Here is a 17,994-nt window from a genome sequence, read left to right on the forward strand (position 1 = left end):
CACCCTTAGTTATAACCGCCTATGACGTTCCCATGGCATAAACAAAGCGCAACCGCCAATTCCGAAGATGAAATATTATAAGTAATAACATATATCTATACCGGGGCAGAGAGCCGGCTCTCTCGCTCCGGCGTGCACCTCTCACGCCGCCGTCGAGACGAGAGAACGGGATAATAACACGGCACTAAACTATACCGGGGCCCCGATACCGTACCTACATGTAATTGTATAATTATTATTAATGATATCGGGTCTCTTACCGGCTTAAACGCGCCAGAGAGATATCCGATCGAGCGACGCTTATACTTACTTACGGGCTAACTTATATGCCCGCGTATTCCCTCGCGCCTGTCCTTTCCGTCTTTCTCTCCTTCCTTCCATTTCTCTCTCTCCCTCCCTCCCCCCCCCTCTCTCTCTCTCTCTCTGTATCTCTTTCTTTCTTCGTTCTTGCTCTTTTTCCTCGCTTGCGTGCGTGCTCCAAATGGCGGTTGTCAACCTCTTCGATTCTCGAAGAACGACAACCGACTAGTCGATTATCATTTTGTTCCGGTCTGAAGAGCGGATCTCTGGACGAACATCACACCGTGCTGAATATCCCATCAAGTTTCGATGCTGCACAAAGAAACTCGAACGTGCATTGGTCTTGATTGGTCTAAAGATGGAAACGTAACAGGTTTAGGAAACTAACAGGTAAGAGAGAAAGTAGTGTATGATGGATTTCCATTTCGAGTAACACGCTTCGAGAAGTGTAAAACGTAAGAATCTGTCAGTCTGTATTTCCATGTGATTCAAGCGAGATAGTACGATTGTTGGCAAAAAAAAGAGATAGAGAGAGGAAAGAGATTTTTTACCGCCACGGACAGGAGTAATCAAGCTTTAACGAACATTTCGATCATGCAAACGAGAATTCGCGGAGCGAGCTGTCCTCCCAAGCTGACAACCATTGAAGCCATCGAACTTGGCGAGCCGCGAAGACGTCCAGTAATTCGCGGCGTTATTTATTGCGTCGACGGTAATTTTTCGATCGAGGCAGGCGGTCGATCTAACGGACGATGATAAATAGCCCCGTTGCAAGTTCGGGCCGAGAGGAACGGCCCGATGTGTGCGATGCGAGACGGGAGAATCATACTCTTAAACGCGGGGACGCGTGATTCCGCGCGTCTTCTCGCGAGACTTATTCCTCGTCTCTCGCGGAGAGAACTCGGCTCACTTACGTAAGGCCGGCTGTCGTTTCGTTTTCAAGAAGAATGGTCTCTGTTTCCGGAATAGAAAGGAGCATCGGCCAAATCAGCAGGGCGACGTACCGCGCTGTGTGGAGGAATCCTTACGTAATCCTTGGCGATTGCTATTGTTATCGATTCCGCAATCTCGATTCCTCTCGTGTCTTGCATTCGTTGACCCATCAATCGCAGCCGGCCATCTCTATCAAATCCCTGCGAAGGCATAGGGACCATTTCTGAAGCATCGCTGAAAGATGCAGCTTATCTTTATCGCATTTAACGATTAGCGATGACAAAATCAAAATGCAAACAATCGTGCCTCGTTGAGAGAAAAAGAACAGCTTAGCCGGTCGATTTAAGCCGATTTAACCGGATTCGAGATACTCTCTCCCGAGTGCTCTCGCAAGCGATTACACGCGTTGATGATGACCCGCCGAAAGTTGAATAACGACTTGGTAACGGCTTTAGCCACGCGATTGAAGAAAAGAGGAATTAATTCTCTGTCTTTGTGGCTGCGAACGTTGCTTGCTACGTGCAGTGTCTTGGGCGCGAGCAAGACGGCAGATGAAGAGGAGATGATAAAGCGCGGCGGGCAAGGGAGATGAACAAGAGGAGAAGAGCGAGGCGGAGGGAGAAAGAGGAGAAGTCGAACGCGCGGAATATTAAGAGCTCATTAACATAAGGGGACAGGAGCATGCGTGTCCTCCGCGATCGTGACGACGTTATCGATTGTCGCCGTGAGTCTTGGGCTCGGGGCACGTAGCACGTACAAACGCACCCACGAACCCGACAATGAGGTGGACGAGGTTAAAGACACGCGTCGTGTAATGGTCGCGTGGTAGGGGAAAAACACCGGAGAGGATAAAGAGTCGCGCGTGGAAAAGAATGGGCAAGAAAGCTTGACGATGACGACGGCAATCAAGAGACCGGTGTCGGATCGGGGAGGAAGGGGGTCGCCGGGGGGCTCCCGCGGCGAGAAGTCGCGGTATTGTCAACCGGCACTGTACGACGCGCGTTACTGGTAACCGTAACTGTACACCTGCATTCCGATCTTCTGAATAATGCCGGAATAATACTCCGTGCTAAGAAAAAGAAGGCATTCGGACGTATCTTGGATGACTGAGGCCGCGAGACGCGTCAATCGGCGTTTTCACGCGCTGCTCGTACGCAACGCGAGTGCATTTTACTTTCTCAAAGGAAATTTTTAAAAGACTTAAATATTATATATTTAAAATTTTAATACATTAAAGCTTTTATATAAAAATTACATATAAAGATCAAATTACGAGTGTATAATTAATTATATAATTTATTTAATTTAATAATTAAAATAATTATGTTATTATATTATATAATTTGAAATATATAATTAATTATAATTATTATATAATTCGAAATGTATAATTAGTTATATGTATAATTATATGTATATATATGTATAATTAATATAAATGTATTTTATAATTATATAATTAACTTTTATATAATTTTATGTAATTTTATACAATTATATAATTTAACTCGAGATTACTCAAATTGTTTGTCTTCTCGAAGTCTGGATTTTAAGATCCAGTGCACGGTCGCTCAAATCTTTCAATGGAGTCATGAGTTACGATCCAATATTCGCGGTAGGAACGCGTTGTCTGGGTTCCCATCACCCAGAAGACCCAGAAGACCCAGAAGACGGACGGTAGTCTGTCTCTGGGACTCACGTACCCGAGGCATAAGATCCAGAAGAAGGAGTCCTTCGTTCTCGCGCGCGCTAGAAAGGAGGGATAGAAGGACCATGGCTGCATTACGTGGCGATGGCTTTCCGTGGCATTCGACTAATTCCAGGCTCGAAACATTCCATTAAAGATTCAGCATGTAATTGCGTACGATCGTAGGAGATCGTCCCCCCTTGGTCCTCGTCCGTCCCATTCGTCTCCTTCGTTTCTTTCTCTTCCCCTTCCTCGTCCCCTTCGCTCGTCCCCGAGTCGGACGTGCCGAAGCGCTCGAGAAATTATCATCGAATCGAATGATCGCGCGTAACCATCGTACGTGAGGCAATCAGAGAATCGCACGGCGGAAAATTCGCCCTAATGATCCTTCGTCCACCTCGACCCCGTTGGTGGTCCATTCGTCCCGATCTGTCACTGGAGAGTTGTTGTTTTAATTCTTCCCCACGTAGTTGGGTCTAATCGCGCTTTTGGATCAGAACGAACACTTATAGAACGGGATGGACAATTGCACGTCATTATTAAGTCGCATTCTGCTCGATGAAATTGGTATCGTTTCATTAAGTATCGAAATAAATAATCGCAAATTCTATAAAAAGAGTGCAATGATAACGTGTTGTTCTAAATATAAAAAAAAACATATGGCGTTATTACTTGTTCGCAAATAACACAAAAATAAAAATCAGGAAGGTCTTCGTTACCAGTGTCTTTCTATTGTCCACGCGCATTACAAGCCGTAACGCGCGTATGAGCAATTTATTTTATTCAGCAATTTGGCGCACACTGCGCCACGAAGTCGTTAGTCTCCATCTACATTGCGGGGCTTCAATTATCGCGACGGGGTGTGGTTCGAGCGACGAAAATCCGTCGAGATTTCCTCCGCTCTTGCGATTTCGAGCGAGACATCCCTCCGCGAGCTCACGCGCGCTCGCGGGAGATCTCGCCGGAGCGAGCGAGAGCGACTTTCCGAAATTCGAAATTCTCGACGAGAGCCGAGCGATAAAGCGGACCGTTTCCAGCGGGCACTTAGATACCGCAATTTGCTAGATGGTCGCCCAGGGCGACCCATCCACTCCGGGCAACCTTTGCTTTGTGTCTCCGGCGGACAGGACAGCAGGGGAATTCGATTTAACTACCACGTGTCCAGGGACGGTTCGTATACGTGTGCGCGTCTCTCTCTCTTTCTCCATCCGTCTCCCTCGCACCCCCGTTGTGCCTTCCTGATCTACATGGTGCGTGCGAAATTTGGGAACGTCGGATACGGGAGTATCCGAGCCGGACCACTCGAATCTAAGAGACGTAAAGATACGTCTCCTCGAAACGAATCGCCGCTCAAATGCAAATGCGCAATCAGAGATGCATCGTAAGAAAATGAATTCTCTCGCTCGTTTGTTTCAGGTCGGTGATTTCGCTCCGGCTCGCAGCCAGCACAGTTTCCGAGATCGTGGTAGTCCTGTTACGGCAATTTCACAACGAGCCACCCGGTACACCGTTTTGGTGCATCGCGCCGGACAAAGGACAGGTATGCATATGCACCGCGTCCCTCGTCTATCCGCCATGGAAATGCAATGTAATTTAATGCAGGACGTTTGACGTCGGTTCTCGATGTCTTTGCGGCCGCAACGTGTATATACGCATATCCCGTCCGCGACATAAACGATAAAGAGGTTTCGTCCTGGGGCCATCTAGTTCCTCGCCTTATGGGCGATTTACAAAGGGTAAGGGCAGTCGAAATTACGTTCGACCGTATCGAGAAAGGGAAAAGCAGCACCGAATGCTAGCGAGAGAGGCTTTTGTGGAGATCGCTCCGTGGAAGCATAAATATGTGCCGGCGGGTTCCTTAGATTCCAATTTTCCAAATTTTTCTAAAGGTTGCGTTATACCGAAGCTGATGAATCATAATGAATGAGACGAAAAAGACCCGACTCCTCGCGCTGCAGCTAATGTACTGTCTTCTTTTTTCTTGTGTCAGAAGATTATAAATGTCAGTGCATCCTAATATCTGCCTAAATATCCGAAGCAAATATAAGGAATATATATATATCCTTTGTATTTTTTATTCTCTGCATGTGCGTGTTAAATACAAATAACTATAATAATATTATTTAATAAATTCCTAATTTCCAATCTCTTGGTCTAACGTCTCTTGCATATTTCAAAACCTGTTTGTGAAAGTGAATCAGATAATAAAGGAATCATGGTCTTTTTTATCGGATTTTGAGAAAAAATCAAAATCCGATAAAAAAGACCATGATTCCTTTATTATCTGATTCACGAGTCCTTGAAAAGGGATACCAAAAGCGGAGAACACCCGAGGCTCGTCCTCGAAGTAAGTCATCGCGCAAACCGGCTGCGGACTCTCCTCGCCGCTCGACGAACTTATAAAATATCATCAATCTTCGACTTTCGGGACCAGCAGACGCACAGCGTGCAACGTGTGTTTACGGCATCGAGCGCGTCCGTTTAGGCGTGATTTATCGCGGCGGATTATCGGAATGCCAGAAATACCGTATCATTATCCCGCGCATCTCGCGCTTCGCTCGCTCACGCGCGAACGCACAGAATTTACAACCGTGGATGCCGTAGCTCGCGGACTCTCGATCGCGTCGGATTATCCCTGATTCCTGCCCTTCGTGTTAATTTCGCAATCTGCCTTGCTCGACGCGCTCCGAGATGTTTGTCTCTCGGAGAGCGCGGAATATGTGCATCTATTTATCCATCTCTCCACCACCACTGGTTCGCTCATCTCGGCCTCGCGCCAGATTTTCACGTAGGCGCAAATGCAAAACGCGCCTCCTTCTCTCTTTTCGTTTTCCTTCCGATTCGTTTTTTTCTTACGTGATAATTAACCTTGCGCTCCTTCTCTCTCGCGTTCGGACCGCGTTTGCCGCAGGACAACCAGTCGGCCAATTATTTCCGAGGGGCGTTTAAATATTGCAGCTGGTTTCGCGGGCGGACGGCAAGCGCGCCGACTCGGCAAATTTACGATTTCTATAAAATTTCTAAGGTTATTACGATGAAATTTTTACGGCCGCCTTTTTAAAGCATCCCTTTGTGCCGCGGCATATGTGCGCGTAAAGCGCTAGTGCACGCCGCGAAAGCACGGCTCGTCGACGTTACCGCGAATTGCCGGGGTGGTTGCCGGGGTAGGGCAGCGGGGAGAATCGGGGATTGCCACAAAAGTTAATTTGCAATTTTAATATCCCATTCTTTATCCGAACAAAGTCGGTTGCCGGCCGTACAGGGATTTAATGAAACTTGCGCTGCGAGCGGGTCGGCGGCGCGGCGTTACATCGTGTACAACTATCGCCGCGATTGTCTCGTTACGGGCGACAATGCGGGAACGCGGCTGACCCAGAATTCGTGGGTCGGACTCCATTGAATTCGCGGGGAATCGCGAGGTGCGATCGCGAAAACGAGCGCGAATGTCACCGGCGCGGCGTCGGGACGCCTCGCGCGCACGTAATTAAGAGCGCAACCGTTCAGAAAGTTCGCCTGCCCACTCGCGCAATTATCGTCGTGGTTTAGAAAAAGACACACGCGGATCGCTAACTACAGTTATTCAACCGCGCAGTCAGTCGCCGCAGTTATGTAAGTCTAGTTACAAAGTTATCTAACCGTAGTTATCCAACTCTAGAGTCGCTTCTTCCCTCGTAAAGATCGGTATCTAATTCGGGCGTGGAGCAAACTAATGTAATCACTTTTTATTGCGTTAACAAGGTGCAGATCGTGGGGGTGGGCCTAGGATTTCGTCGGGTTCACACGGTCGTAAGAAATCGATTTGAAGCTTGCTCTGCTTGCTCGAGAGCGTGCCGTCGTCAACACTTATCTGCGAATCGTTTACGTCATTCGTAAAGGGCTCGATTCGGAAATCGAATCTAGTAGGCGCCAGAAGGGAAGTCCCTATCGCGATACGAAGACTCGATTAACCTCCTTACGTCATTTGCTGGACTGTCGCGCTTACAATAGTATGTGGCTGCATTATTTATCGATTGTCATCCCTAATAGATGAGGCAATATTATAAGAAAATGCGATAAAAATTGCAACGTTCCGTCTCTGAGGATTAATAAGAGATGGCGATTTTATAGGATGTACAGTTCCTCCCCTTGCCCGGTCGCGATTGTTACTGTCAATTTTGACATTGAGATTTATATTTTTAATCGATGTTAATACTTAATCTCTATAAAGGTAAATTCTCCCCAAAGTAACATGATTTTGATTTTTAATCACTTATTAATGTCTGAGCAGATAGGCGAATCCTTACTTCCGTCACTTTGATTGCTAATATTTAACTATTTAAAATCCAGATTAAAATCTTAATCACGCTTTAATATTACGTCTTTATAAAAACATTTAAGAAAACTGACGTACTGACGTAAAACTACAAGTGCTTCAGAACACTTTCTATCCTTTTCCCTTCAGATAAAAAGGAAAGAAAGTTGAAGCATCTGGAGTATATCAATTGGACCAAAACCTTTGTAGTATCCAGTAAGCTCAAGGAGGTTCCAAGATGGAATACGGAGTAAGTTTCGTAGGTCGTGGAATTCGAAACTCGGTTCTCTGAATGGGATTTCGGATTCATGGCAGTGGTTTCCTCTGGAGGTGCTCCCTCTCCATCCCTGCCGTGGTCTCCCTCGCCTCCTCAATCCTGCCTCGGCCGAGAGCAGGCCACCTTTTCCATGGACGCACGGTGAACGCGCGCGTATCGATTCGTGGCCGCAGGTGAGAGACCGATGATTATATCGATCGAGTCTTAGTTCCGTGGGCGGGCGGGCAAGCGGGGCTGGAGGTAATTTCGATATTCGGCGCTTCGGTACCCGGTAGCATGATCGGCGTAGCCCTTATGCGCGCTGTTTGGACGGTGGCGGCCTCGGGGCACTGATATTACCTACCCCCGTGATCAGCGCCTACATCGAAAATCACGGAGAGAGAGAGAAAGCGAGCGAGAACAGGAGCGACGAGAGGGCGGGGGGAGAGGAGACCAAAGGAGGACCGTTTTATTCCCGAAACGTCGATGTCGAAGTCGACATTTTTTGCGTCTAGCCGGTAGTAAGTGCAGGGTGTGTGGACTCTTTACATCGGCGGACGAGGGCGGTGTCGAAGGGGGATAGAATCGGGCTACCACATGTATGGGGAGACCGGTCGCGAGATATTCGGAACCGCGCGCAAAAAGGAGCGAAAACGTCGGAAATTGCACGCTTTGAATGCAAATCCGTGCTTACCGCACCGAACCTCCTCCTCATTTCCTCTCTCTGAAGCAGCCGAGTCCCCCCATTCATTGAGCGCTCGATCCGATTTTCGGGATCTTGTGATCCTCAAGGTCGAGCAGCAGCCGAGAATAGACGCTCGCCGGATTCCCCGACGGCTCTTTCGCGGGACTCGATTATCTCGACGTTAATAGTCGTCATTACGGCGACATTCGGTATCCTTTTGATCCACGAGAGATCGATCTCGATGCAACATCACACGTTGATGTCACAGCGTTAATTGTTCTTCAAGGTTCTCCAAACCGGGAACGTGTTACCGGTGCCACGCATCTGTGTTCGTTCGTCCGTCCCTTCATCCTTTATTAAATCCACGTAGATAGAATTCGCCAGCGAATCATATGCAACGCAGGAAGAATTGGTTCCCGGGGAAGATTAAACCTCTCTCCGTTAAACCGCTCGCCGCGAACCGTTTGATCAACAAGTTTGGAAGCGCAAGCCTGGCGTCACGCAGCGGCCGCGAAATCTGCTCGCTCACGCGGCACGACATCATTAACGTAACTCAACTTTTTCGCGGTGTCCCCGCGATTTCATCGTGCTACTGGCACGTATATAATATGGGCATCGCGGTTTGAGAGAGAGAAAGAGAGGGAACCATAGGGGGGTGGTGAGAGAAGGTGGACAGGATAAGGGGGAGGAGGTGGAGGATGGGCGAGTGTACAAATACACGCGGTATATACTCGCCCGTATATATTCGTTCAATCGAGGGCACGCCGAGAGAGAGCAGGTAACGCAACAAGTGGCGGTTTTCACGGGTTTTCCCGGGGATGAAACGCGCGGCCGGGCCGGTGGTGCGGTGGAGTCCCACGCCACTTCCACTTCCACGGCAGCGAAACCGCCGGCATCGCCACCCGCACCCCCGACGCCCGCCGTCCCCGTCGCGCCGTACCCACACCACCCCTTAACGGCCGCAAAGCTCCTGTCCGGAATTTAAGGGTGGAAGCCCTTACGGCACGACGGCGGCGACCTCGTCCCTTCGCCTGTGCTACGGATTGAGATAGGTCGAGCTGTGCCACGGTCAAGGCTCTCGACCTCTCGCGATTAGGGGTTGCGGGAAGAACAGAGAGAAGGAGAGAGGGCGAGGGAGAAAGACGGACAGAAGGAGAGTGAGAAAAGAGAGAAGAGCCGATTTTAAAGGGGTCGTACCGGATCCGACCGCGTCGCCCGACGTTCGTTTCCTTCGTCCGTTTCCTTCCTTCGTGCTCGGAACTTCGGACTGGATATTGCGTTCCCTCCGCGCATTCCGTGGGATTAAAGCTGATGTAGCATTCGACGATTTTCTTGGAAAAAAACGTCACGTCATAATATGTTAGATATTACAGATACTTTATTCGCCCACTTGTTTCTGGTATATCGTGATTATATTTAATCAAGTTTTGCCTGTTTTCAAAATATTTGTTTCATAAAGTATTTTTCTATAATTCGCAAATGTTTTTAATTATATATTTAATTGTTACATTAAGATATTATGGAATTTTGATCGCGCGATATTTATTGCTTAACGTTTCCATGCGAGATGGTACAGCAGAGGATCCCGTGGATATTTCTTTCTTTGACTATCAGGTTCGTTTCCATCATCCTCGAAAAATATTTCCCTGGACATCCATGTCGATGACAATCAATTTCACGATTATGTGAAACGGTTAGTGTGCCGTCTATAGTTTCCTTGGATTCTCGCGCGCGCGTTCGCCAGCATGCATTTCCGAGTTTAGCGCAACGCCGCTGGAAACCATTATTCGAAATCGACCGACGCGATTGGCCGGCACGGAGGCACGGAGAGCGGTTCGCATGATTAAGATCATCCAATGATTCCTTCTCTATAATGATAGGCTCTGGCATGCCCGTTCCCGCTTTCCGGCTGGTGGGGAGGGTAGCAGAGAGGAGAGAGAGAGGCATTATGCGAGATTACTAAAAAGAATCTTATGCTAATGAAAATGCCCCGTTCCGCCCTTCCTCGCTTTCTCTTCTTCTTCTTCTTCGTCGGGCCTTCTCCGCCGAGCTGAACGTCAGGACGTCGTCGTCGGCGATCGGTCGGCGATTTTTTTTTCTTTGTCGTCGCCGTCGATCATTACTGGAAACGACACGCTTCGGGCCGCAAGACCGCAAGCGTGCACGCGGTATGTAAGACTGAATGTATCATAATGTACTGCAGAAGCAAAACACAAGGATGTAAAACCAAATGCGTTGCATGACGCGTAATGACGTTGTATGATCGAGTGCGTTGCACGATGCTTTAAGAATGCGGTGAACACTTAAACGACACGTTAATAGGAATGAATATGTGGCACGAAGAATAAACGATTAAATGTGTTTCCCTGTACTTAAAAAAAATGAAAAACGAGAAACTTGTAAAGCTAATTTAGAAAGTTGTATACATCATTGTAATACATCAAGGACTGGCACGAAGAAACATATTTGTCTCGTAAAGTTCGAGAGTGAAAGTGAGAGAGAATGCATTATATATGCTACGTTATGTTATAAACTTGAAAAATTTCCGCAAATTTACAAGTAGCAGAAGAAATACAGTGTACTCAAATTTCAAACTATGATATAACGGAGGATAATGAAATAGCAAAGGTAGTATATCACGTTCGAAAATACGAAGTTATTAATATTATCAGCGTTATAGAGTAAGTTATTACTATCCGCACGATCTCTGTATCTAATGAACGTTCCGCGATTTCCATCAGAGACAGGACAAGTCGTTCATCAGGGACGGGAACACGATTCCCATTCAATGTATGTATAAAGTAATAAGGGAGGATGACCGGGAGAAAGAGAGAGAAGACAGAGAGAGAGGGACGAAAGCGGAGCCGGACGGAGAACGAAAGAAGGAAAGGAAGAAACAGCAAACTACACGGACTCGGATAAATGGCCTTTCTTATTATTTTCATTACGGTTATAATGAAGTATTAATGGCGAGGCGGTCGGACGAGCCGGAGGACTATGTAGGAACGCGCGGCGTGGCCGGTGCTGAGGGATGAAGGGGGAGGGGGGATGAGGGAGACGAACGACCGACGCAGGCGGACGGAGATGGACGGATTGAAAAAAACCATTTAGCAACTGGCCATTATAATAATACGTGATTCGTTTATCTCGAGTACAGTCGCGGCCGGACTGATTACCATTCGCTTCATCCCTTTCCTCTTCCCCCTCCCACAGATCTCCATGGGAGATCCTACGACGAGAGAGAGAGAGAGAGAGAGAGACGAGAGATCGAGAGGCGAGCCCACGCTCGATCCACGCTCGTCATTTCCGGTTTTCTAATCGTCGTCCGTATCCGCCGCGCGGCACACGCACACACTAGTGCACTTTCGCACTCGTACATACGGATGGACGAGCGGACGGACGGATGGACGGACTCGGGCACGTACGGACGATTTTGCATTTCCCCGCGACGGTGCATGCAATCCGCTCGCGACCACCCATCTGGCCGCGAACGGGTTACGACTTAATATTTCGAGTAGAAGCTCGAGGGAGAAGATGCCTCCAGCCCCCCCGTGTGTGCCCTCGGTCATCCTCAAGGGGGGTCGCTCCGAGAGCGGTTCGCCTCCTCGCGTACCGCAACCAGCGGGAGAAGAGGCCTCGCTGCCGCACGTTCTGCTAGTGGACGCAATAAAGATATATGCATATACACATATATGATACATTCGAGCTGCATCGCGAGGGTAACCGCGCGGGGCACGCGTATGTCACAGCCGTGTACTCGGTACTGGCCGTGCCGTACTGCCGAGTGTTTCGCCGTCGCGACACGCTCGCGGAAGCAGCGGCACGGCGCGTACAGTTGCTGCCGCGGACTGTACGATAATGCAGCGGGATGGATACCCCTCCGCATTACAATATGAACTCGGTCCGCCTCGGTCACGTTCGCTTGACGATTGTGTCGTGCGTCCGTGCGCGTGTCTGTGTGTGTGTGTGTGTGTGTGTGTGTGTTTGTGCATTTTGCGCGCGTGTGGCGTGTCTCGCGCGAGTCGTGTGTGCGTGTGGTCCATCCGTGGGTTCCTTTCCTCGCTCTTTTCTCTTTCTGCTGCTTTCTCCGTCAGTCGCGCGCTCGCCCTCTCGCCTTCTCCTTCTATCCGCTCGGCTCGGCTGCGCCGCGGAACGACGGAAACTCATTATCCGTTGTGAGCATCTGCGATCGTCGAAATCGTGGACTCAGTGGACTTCGATGGAAGCTGAAGGGCGTTCGAAGATCCCGCATTGGCATCCTGCCATTCGTTCGGGATGCAGAGACTGCTCTTTGTTCTTGTGATATTTTTAGATTGCACGCGTTCATTGTTCATCCCGGTTTTATTTATTACATTTCGATTTCGGTTAAACGTAATTCACTCGATTACTGAATCGTCACAAGTGGAACAAGTTGCAGTCTGATCGCTGGGAAGTAGCGCCACTCCGTTCTTCTTCGCTCATTCTCATGTACCTCGTAGAGCGAGTGGAGCCACGCTAAAATAGCCACGCGTGAAATTATGAAGACATTAGAAAAACAATTGTCCTGGAGCGGAACAGTCCGTTATCAGAAGAAGAAAAAGAAATACATGACGTTGTAATTGAACGGCGACGTGGGCTTCCTAATGTCCCCCCTCGTTCGTGAATCCGAGGAATAGACCGCCCGCGGTTTCCCCGGGTACTCCCCCTTTCTCCGAGTTTTTCCGGCCCGTCGCGGGTGCTTTACGCGCAGGAAGAGGAAACGAGACCTTGGCCGGCGGGACAGGCATGAATTTTTCTCTTCCTCGGTGAAGTGCGTGCCTTGAAATTTACATAAGACGCACGCCGTACCGTATCATTGCGGGAGTCGGCGGGGCCGGTCGGGACGCATCGCTCGCTCTAATGACCGAGCGTTCAAGGATATTTACCTTTAATATTATAGAATCCCGGCCCCCTCTTCGGCTTCCACCCCGCACTAGTAGAACGAGCGAGCGAGCGTACACGGTTTGTTGGCCGTTTTCAATACGCGCAATTGGAAACCGCACAATTTTCGCGATGATTGCCGTGCGGCGACCGAGGACACGCCTTTTTAAGCAGCCACTGCGCAAACACGCTCGCATGTGCACGCGGCCTGATGCTCACGCGGCGGAATCGCAACGTCGCCGCACCGCACGATCGATCGACCGGCGAAAGAGGATCTCATAAATTACCGCCGACATACGCGTATGCTCGCAAAACGGGGCTGCATTTACTTACCAGAAACGGAGAGGGGCATTAATAGTTTCGAGATTAGCAGCGATTAAGCGAGAGACGCATATTGCACCGCGTTGCGGAGACGCGAATAGGCGATGACGTGCCATCGTTTTGTTACCATTCGAATTTGAAGGAGTCGACAAACGCTTATAAGTGAGCTTGAAGATGACTGCACGAATGCACAAATTTATTTTCAAGACTCGGCCGCGAGATGTATATTTCGAAAAACAAAAATGAAAAAATGACAATGAACGTTGACTCGAATTCCGCGGCGAGGCGACGTTGATCTCGGACTTGGTCGCGGTTGAGAAACATGTAATTCTTGCATAACGTAGGTGTACACGTAGCATGAATTTTATACGTTAATTATAAACAGACCTCGAAGACTCATGCTGATAGAAAAGACGAGCGAGTCAAAGGTGCAGGAAAAATAAGCGTATTATCATAAATTTAAAATGCAGTTATAGTTACTGTGCCGCACTACGTGTAATAAAGCAAGCGTCCTGCCCACTGAAACTATTGTCTACAATTTGAATATTCACAAGTGTCGTTAATATAGATTGCTAATACGTAAGTTTTATTCCGCTCATTAATAATATAAATAATTAAATGCGCGTATGAAAGTTTATGATTAATGCGGGTCACAACCCGTGTTGTGCGTAATTCGAAAAATACCACGTACACCGAAGATACTGCTGAGTAATTTCCGTCATCAACTCGACATATGTATAAGTTTATCCCGTCGCAACTGCGAGATATTTTAATGACATATTCTTCGATAAATTTCACTTTTTCACCAGCGAGGGATCATGCAGAGTCAATCTATTAGCATTCTCGACGCAAGAGCAATCAATATTATTCTTTAATATCTCTTGGTTTTTATTATTAACGTGTAATGTTGAGAAGCGAAGCATACGAGCCTCTGGAACTGGATCAAGACGACGAAGCCTTGATTGCCAGATGATTTCAATCAAGCTTCACTCGAATCAACCGTTAATCACGGGATTAATTATCGAGACGCGTGTGGCGCTGGAATGGAGCAGTCGCAAAATAACGCGGCGCGTCGCGGAGAAATCGACTTCAGGTTCATCGGAGAATTTATCATCGAAATATTTTTTAGCGCAGGTGACAGACGTCCCGTAGAGTTACTTTCAGCCGTCGCGACGTTTCGGCCGACCGTTCACGATATTCTCGTTATTCTTTGATGTATTATTGATCACCGGCGTGGTAACGGTGCTTTTCGCCCTTCGGCGCGGAGTTTCGCCTCGTCTCGCCTCGCCTCGTCTCGTCTCGCGTCGCACCAAAACGCGCGGAAAATCGAAAATTGATGAAGATTTACGCGAACGAAGACAGATCGGCTGCTACGGGAATTTAATCGCCTAATGACAGCCTGCCGCCGCTGACACCTCGTGATTGGCGGCCGTGCACTTCTTCTGCAAGTACCTTCCCCTTTCCCTTTCGCTGTCTTTCTCTCTCTCTCTCTCTCTCTCTCTCTCTCTCTCTCTTCCGCTCATTGCTTCCCTGTCCGATATTGCATGCTTGTAATTGCTCATTGTTTCCGTGTCTGTGTCCATGAGCAATCTAAAAAAGGGCTAGGGACGGTAACGTCTTACTGTCGCTTCCGAGCGACTATTAAGTACGTCGAGCGAGGCGCAGTGAGGGCTATTGACTTCTCCATGTATAGTATGAATCAATAGCAAAAAGATCAAAAATTCGCTACATTACTGTAATGAAGGAAACCATGTAAGAAAGCAACATTCTTTCATTCTTTTCCTTTTAAATCACGTTTGATTTCAAAGCAATATTTTTAAAGCGATGCTAATTTTCTAGAAATCACTCTCATCGGGCCCAAACAAGAGTGATTTCGTTAAACATTGCACGAATGTAACGCAAGCAAATGTGGAAAGTGCCATTCCAGGATTCCGATTATCCGACTTGCATTTAAATTCACGCATTGAGAATCACCGACTCGCGCATCTACAATATTTTAATCATTTTCGGCGGACTCGTGTCTCCGCCTCGTTGAATCGGGTCAGGTAGTCTTCCCTGGTTCGAGCGGGGTCTCGAGGGGCTACGCCGTGGAGTAAGGGCACGCGACAAAGGGTAGAAGAGGCTGGTAAACACGGCGGAAGCCCTGCAGAGTGTCGCGCGGCGTAGTTGCGGATTAAAGCACGGCTTAGCGGGTAGCGTCGCAGCGGTTCGCGCGCGCACACGACCCCTCTCGCAAATAATACCGACGAATTATGCCCATAAGTCCGCGCGAATGTGCGTGACGCGTCCGGGAGTGGTGCCGGGGGTGACCCTCTGACAATGTCGATTCGTCCAATCGGGACGCGCCGCCAAATGGAAACCCAAAAGTTCACAACTCGTATCGGAAACTCGTCCACCACGCACACGCGTGTAATAATGCGCGTGCAACATATGCAGATGGGAGGGGAATGGGGTAACGAAGGGTTGCTGCATGCGCGCGTGCGGCGCACACCGCATGCCGCGAAGTGTTTTGGTAATATTTACACGGCAAACAATATCCCGCGGGATAGAATCATCGGGTTTTATAATCCGCGATAGGAAAATTACGGTCCACGCGATCGCGAAACCGCCGCGCGGATACCGACACCCGTTCTGCGTCGGTCGATTCGATTGATAACGCGTCGGCGGAAAATGCAAATGAACCTTGCGCAAAGAAGTCGCGTGCGAATCGCGCTGTAACTGAAGTGGACAGAGAGAGTACCTTTTCTTACACTCTCGTTAATTACTCAAACACCGTGTAAATATTGCACGTAGGTGAACGTACTTGGCGTAAGTGAGCTCGTCCCGATTAGGAAAGGAAATAATTTAGGCCTCGCCGAGCACGTAATTAATCCGCGGTGTTTTCTCTCTCTCTCGTCGAGGAAAAGTCAATCCCGAATTGACAAAAGAGGGACTGACATGAAAAAATGATGCGACAAAAGTGGGACATCCGGTAGAGAGGCCGCTGGATTCACGGTACCGCGATCGCGGTGCGTTGCAACGTGTGCACGAGGCGCGTCCTCGTGAGCGAAGCGTGGAATTCTCGCGAGCCGAATTTCGATGGGTGTAGAGCGGAATGGAGCGAGCTCAAGCGCTCAAGCGAGGGTGCACACACCCGGTAACCCAGTGTCGTGACACCCAGCGGTGGAAGCGCCGAAGCCCTCCCGTGTTTGCGATTGATTCGTCCGTCTACCCCTCGGTTTTTCATCCCTCGGACCCTGGGGGGCGCGCCTCCCGAATACTATTACGGTGTCAGCCATGGTAACAGTTCGATGAAGTCGTAAAAAAGCCTCCGTGTGCTGGCCAAAAATTTTTATGAGACACTCTCGAGCGGGTTTCATCTCATTCGCGAGTAATAACGTTTCCCTTATTCCCTCCTGAAGCGACAAAATGGCAGATAAAGCCCGCTAATCGAGAGTAAAATGTAGGGTTTCTGCTTGGAAGTGTCATTTCTGTTTTAATGTTATTTTTCTGCGAATCCCATTATTCATATAAATGTTCCAGAAAAATTTTAATTTTAAAACACCGCGTATTCCTAATTTGACATTGACGATCAAGTCTCGTGACGCGAAATCATGAATAAAGATAGGCATGATAAAACGTTAATAGTTGACCACAATTCCGCCTGTCAGATTTACGTAATCGCGCGTGCCATTCGTCAGAATGCTGCACATCCAATTTGAGATCGGCGATCTAAGGGGTCGGAGCTAGAAAAACGCTGCGCTGGGTGATATGCCGTTCAATTACCTTCAGTGATCCATCCAAGATTGACGATGGCGCGGCACGATAAGAAAAAAGAGAAACAGCCGCATTTTTCAGCGCAAAACGCTGATCGCGAGCGTTCGATCTCTCGCTCGCAGCGGAAGAGGCCGAAAGTACGTACGTACCTACGTACGTATGTACGTATCGTTTCGTATAATGGAATGGCTCTCGATTTATGGGCGATCCGGGCGATCCCCTTAGCGCGCAGATAGAGTTACCCGCTTCGTGCAGGTGAGTTTGTTTCGATCGGGAGGAAAATAATTTAAGCATCGCGAAGCCGGTAATTAATCCGCGGGTCGACGGGGGTCGCGGGAAAAGGGGCGGCAGGCCGGAACGGGGGCGCGGCGGGGGAGGGGGACGCGCGGCGCTCTCGCTGGCGCCCAGATACACTTGATTAGCGTTTCATTATTATCGCACAATGAAGACACTTGGAACGCATTGCCCTTTATGATTTCCCACATGCAGAAACAATCGATGCAATGACGTGTGCGCGCACGAGCGCCGCGGCTATCAGATTAGAGACCGGGAACGGGAATAATTCGTCGGATCTTTGTCCCTAATCACAATTGATACACCGGCGGGGCGTGTTACACAATGGAGGCGTACCACCCGGTATATGTGTGTACATTTTACCATTCGCCGCGTGTGACACATCGGGTATACCCTCCTCCGCTACTCCGCCTCACCCCGCCTGTCATGCGTTCTCTCTCTCTCTTTCTCTCTCCCGTTCGTGCGCCCGCGCGAGCGCGCTTGTTTATCGCTCAAATAGCCGCCTATAGGCGTGATCCCCACACGCCGCCCGGTATATTTAGGCTTTTCGTTTAGGCGAGTGAGCGAGCGCA

At 48.8% G+C, this 17,994-nt stretch overlaps 1 protein-coding gene across 1 annotated transcript in view; it reads left to right on the forward strand.

The window, feature by feature from the left end:
• The window catches only part of LOC113562957, an 88,118-nt gene that overhangs the window by 27,009 nt on the left and 43,115 nt on the right, over positions 1-17,994 (forward strand). The window contains exon 5 of the mRNA XM_026973818.1: positions 4,337-4,460. Within this exon, the coding sequence (XP_026829619.1) occupies positions 4,337-4,460 (124 nt within the window). The remainder of the gene's footprint in view (positions 1-4,336; positions 4,461-17,994) is intronic.

The sequence above is a fragment of the Ooceraea biroi genome, chromosome 11 (genome assembly GCF_003672135.1).
Source record: "Ooceraea biroi isolate clonal line C1 chromosome 11, Obir_v5.4, whole genome shotgun sequence".
Taxonomy (NCBI): Eukaryota; Metazoa; Arthropoda; class Insecta; order Hymenoptera; family Formicidae; genus Ooceraea; species Ooceraea biroi.